Raw genomic sequence first — 4,509 nt, 5'->3', positions numbered from 1 at the left:
ATGTAAACATAGTTGTTTTTTTGTTTTTTTTAAATGGGTCGTAGACATAAAAGTTTTTGGGCGGGGTTCTTCTTTCTTAGATTTACAAATAGCATGAGAGAGGTTTATCTTCAATGTTAGTTCATCTTAATAATAAGTAATAATTGATATATTTGGTCAAATGCATTGCGAAGGACATAATTTTGACAACTTTAAAGGCAATTTTTCTTAATATTTAGATTTTCTTGCACCCTCAGACTACCCTCAAATAGTCGTATCTCAGACAAACGTTGTCCTGTCCTAACAAATGCTTATTTGTTCAACTTATTCAGATGATGTATAAATCTCAATATTCAAAAACTGACTCTTATGATTGGTTTTGTTGTCCAGGGTCACATATATATCACTAAAAGGTTACATCATTAAGCTATAACATATGAAATGATAATAAAAATGTTGATGAGTTTTAATGCATTGTACTTCTGTGCTTGCAGTTAGTTTTTTAAACATACTGATAAACCCTTGTGGATGGTACATGTTCATCAGAGCAAACTGTGTAGACTGTGTTTTCTGTTGTAGGTTTGGCAGCAAGGAGGAGTACATGTCCTTCATGAATCAATTTTTGGAGCACGAATGGACCAACATGCAGCGCTTCCTGCTGGAGATCTCCAACCCGGAGACCATCTCAAACACAGCAGGCTTCGAGGGTTATGTTGACCTGGGCCGTGAACTATCCACTCTCCATTCCCTCCTCTCAGAAGCCGTCTCACAACTCGACCAGGTGAATGTCTGCGATTTGAAGAATATAATTATTTTTATTATCACATCTCAGTGTAATCTGAGATGAAAAAAAAATCGGTAGTAGATTCTGAAAAATTACAAAGAGCTCAATTTAGTTTATCAAGTGATTATCTAAAGAGAATGGATTTTTATTTAAGATAAAATCTGTCTGGGTGAGCCACAATCAAAGCTAGTGATCTCAAATGTGAAATAACTGATATTTGCATTTACATTAATCAGACACTTTTATCCAAAGCGACTTTGGATAAAAGCAATACATCAAACTGCCAAAAAAAGTTGTATTACACAGTGTCAGATTTATTAGACAATATCCACCAAGTCCAAGTCCACCAAGTTACTAGAAACCATAAAATAGTTTCAGATTGCCATTAGGCTGAATTTCTGCACCATAAATAGAAATGTAAGGATTTAGACCAAGGTTTGGTTTTTAGGACTAACATTCCACCTGTGTTGAACCCAACAGCACCCATTTAACAAGTTAATATCACTGTAAATCACAGCCTTTTATTTTCTGCTTCAACTGGAATAACATGCTAATATTTATTCAGTTTTTTTTCTGTAGTAATATATACATCCTGTACATCCTGAGTTGAGTTCACAGTGCTCTGTCAAGTATAAATCCAGTCATTCACAGTTTTGTATTGTGTATTGTAGAGCACTATCACTAAGCTGGGTCCTTTAGCACGGATCCTGCGGGACGTGAATTCGGCCCTGACGAATCCCACCGGAGCCCCCATGTCATCTCCCACCGAGCGTGTGGGCTCCCCAACTCTACCCAGCAGCAGTCTGTCTACCGGTCTGCAGAAGATGGTCATGGACAGTGAGATAACAGGGTAAGTCGAGGGAAATAAATTGTGTTACATAGCCAGACTTTTCAGTTTCGGCCTAGACTAGATTGCAGATTATTGTCTATCCAAAAGTAGTAAGAAATATCTAATTGAAATGGCAAGCTAAAATAGTCTTGTTTTGCATTACTTCATTAATTCTAAATGGGGATCCAGTTAACTGAAAATGAACAAACTTAAAAAACATAAATCTCCAAAGACTTCTAATTCTGATTTGAGTTGATGGCTATTTACTGTGGCAGTCTGTGAAATTAGGGAAATACTTTTAAAGCGCTCATATATTTATGCTGGAGTCTTAAACACGGCACTGTGAAATGCAAATTAGGCTGAGAGGGAAAACTGCAAGCTAGTACAATCTTTATCATTCTGTGCTGGAGTACGGTAAAAATGAAGGTGTTAAATGTGTCCCAAGCAAAGCTCTTATAAAATGCGATATCTTCTCTTGCTGCTCGACTGATTGAAAATTTCTTGCATATAATATCTTTATGTTTTAGTAGTTAGTTTTCAGATCTTTTTTTCAGATGGGTTCAGTTCTCCCATATACAAGCAAACTGTTTGAATGCACAATTAGTCTCCTCAAAAGCATCTGAATCAAAGCATCTGTCAAATGCAGAAATGTCTTTACTGTAACTTTGCACACACCGCTTTTTTGAAAATATGTTCATTTTACAACTCCTATAGAGTTAAACAGTTGAGTCTTACAATTTTTTTAATGCATTCAGCCGATCTCCAGGTCTGGCGATAGCTGTTAGCTGCAGCTTAGCATAGATTGTTAAATCTGATTAGACCAGTTGCATCTCACTCAAAAATGACCAAAGAGTTTTGATATTTTTCCTATTTAAAACTTGACTCTTCTATAGTTTCACTGTCTACCAAGTCAGTCGGAAAACAAAAAATTGTGGCTTTCTGGGCTGATACAAGAATCATTCTGGCGTAATACTCAAGGAATTTTTTTGCAGTACCATGGTTGCAGCAGGATCCAATGATCTATGCTAAGCTACAGCTAAAATCCCGCCCGCCAGACCCAAAGATCGGCTGAAAGGATTCAAAAACGTTACATCTCAACCTTTTAACACCAGGGGAGTTGGAAAATGAATATTTTCATAAGTTGCGTGCTCCTTTATTTTCTCTTTTACTATCTCTTTACTGACCCAAACTTTGAATGTTGTAAATATAGAAACTGGCGATACAATGCATGCAGTTAACACGGCCAGTTTCTCCATTAGAAACTAAAGACTAAAGAGCACCAAAGCAAGACATTGTTCATACTTTCCTTTTCTTCATCCTTTTCCTCAGGGTGGTTTTTCTCTAGCGCAGTAATCAAACACATTTTAATGTAGCATAGTTTGCATGTTTTTTCTGAGTGCAGTGTTTGGACTGTGGTCTGTCAAATCAGCACACACACACACACACACACCCATTAGCCATGCAAATGAGCTGGACTGGCAAACAATGAGTTTGATTTGATGACCCCCGTTGCCATTTGGACAGGTTGGTGGATTTCACTCGGCTGCCATCACCGACCCCCGAAAACAAGGATCTGTTTTTCGTCACAAAGAATTCTGTGATCCAGCCATCACCCGCCCGCAGCTCCAGTTACTCGGAGGCCAACGAGCCAGATGTTCAGATCCCCAACGGCAGCAAGAGCTTGTCAATGGTGGACCTGCAGGACAATCGTTCTCTCGAGAGCGCTCCCAACACGTCCTTCAGCGACCCCATCAATGACAGCCAGACCTCCGTGGGCCAGGGCACAGGAGTGTGGACCACCCGCACCATTAAGGGCAACACTCCCAGCGGCCCGACCCTGAGGAGGGCAGGTCAGACCCCCACCACACCGAGCACAGAAACCGCCCCGGGGAGATCCCAGCTGCTCGCCCCGCTCTCCTTCCAGAACCCTGTGTACCAGATGGCTGCCGGACTGCCCCGTGCGGTGGCCGATTCTGGATCTGAATGCCAGAGCTCCATCAGCTCCCAGAGTAACGCAGAGGACGCAGCTACCGTGGGGTCAAAGCACCCGTTCCTGAGCCAGTCCAGCACGGGGGCCAGCGGCGGAGGGGGCAGCAGCGGGGACGAGTTCATCCGGTGTTCTGGAGAGTTCAGCCGTAGACAGCTGTCCCTCACCGAGCCCCAACACCAAGCCAACGTACCGCGGCAGAACAGCGCAGGGCCGCAGCGCCGGATAGATCAGCCGCCTCCAGCCGTCACGAGGGGCCGTACTCCACCCAACATGCTCAACACCACACCATACCCCCGGCCCTCCAGTGGGAGTATGATGTCATCATCTCCTGATTGGCCAAGCAGCGGCACCAGACTGAGGCAGCAGTCGTCCTCCTCCAAAGGGGACAGTCCAGAATCCAAGCAGCGCACCCTACACAAACAAGTGAGTTATTTTTATACTTTTTTTTGTTTTTTAGGTTTGGGATCCCAACAACAAGTTCAAAACTTTTATTGACTCCCAAAAAAATTTGTTTAACAATTAATTTTTCCAAACCCCTACGTTGATTGGTTGATTTAATTTAAAGCAGAGTTTGTGAGCTTTTTAATGCTCTAAAAGCGGCACCTAGTGGCAAAGAATGAATCTGAATTTTCATTCAGATCAGTGTGAATAGATCAACAAGTGGGTGGGCAATATGCTAATGTTTTATGTTGACTTCAACATAAAACAGCTTTGGATTTGTTTTAAAAATGACTTGTTTTAGAGTCAACTCTTTCTTGTGAGAGACAATAACTTTATACGGTGTGCACTTTGCAGGATGTTTTAATTCACTTAAAGCTGTATTACACACTACATGAAAGGTCATTTTTAAAAATCCTTAATGTTGGCACTTTAAATTTTACTAAATCATACACATTAAAAATGCCATTTTTTTACTTGTTACAGTTT

The 4,509-nt window shown here is 41.2% G+C and overlaps 1 protein-coding gene across 1 annotated transcript in view; it reads left to right on the top strand.

Moving 5' to 3' along the window:
- LOC122350596 (disabled homolog 2-interacting protein-like) overlaps nucleotides 1-4,509 on the top strand; it is a 41,121-nt gene that overhangs the window by 27,693 nt on the left and 8,919 nt on the right. Inside the window, exons 10-12 of the mRNA XM_043247223.1 lie at nucleotides 559-760; nucleotides 1,435-1,613; nucleotides 3,117-4,005. Of these exons, the coding sequence (XP_043103158.1) occupies nucleotides 559-760; nucleotides 1,435-1,613; nucleotides 3,117-4,005 (1,270 nt within the window). The remainder of the gene's footprint in view (nucleotides 1-558; nucleotides 761-1,434; nucleotides 1,614-3,116; nucleotides 4,006-4,509) is intronic.

This window comes from Puntigrus tetrazona, chromosome 8, assembly GCF_018831695.1.
Source record: "Puntigrus tetrazona isolate hp1 chromosome 8, ASM1883169v1, whole genome shotgun sequence".
Taxonomy (NCBI): Eukaryota; Metazoa; Chordata; class Actinopteri; order Cypriniformes; family Cyprinidae; genus Puntigrus; species Puntigrus tetrazona.
Note: the sequence above shows the minus strand (reverse complement) of the source record. Positions and strands in the feature narration are given on the sequence as shown.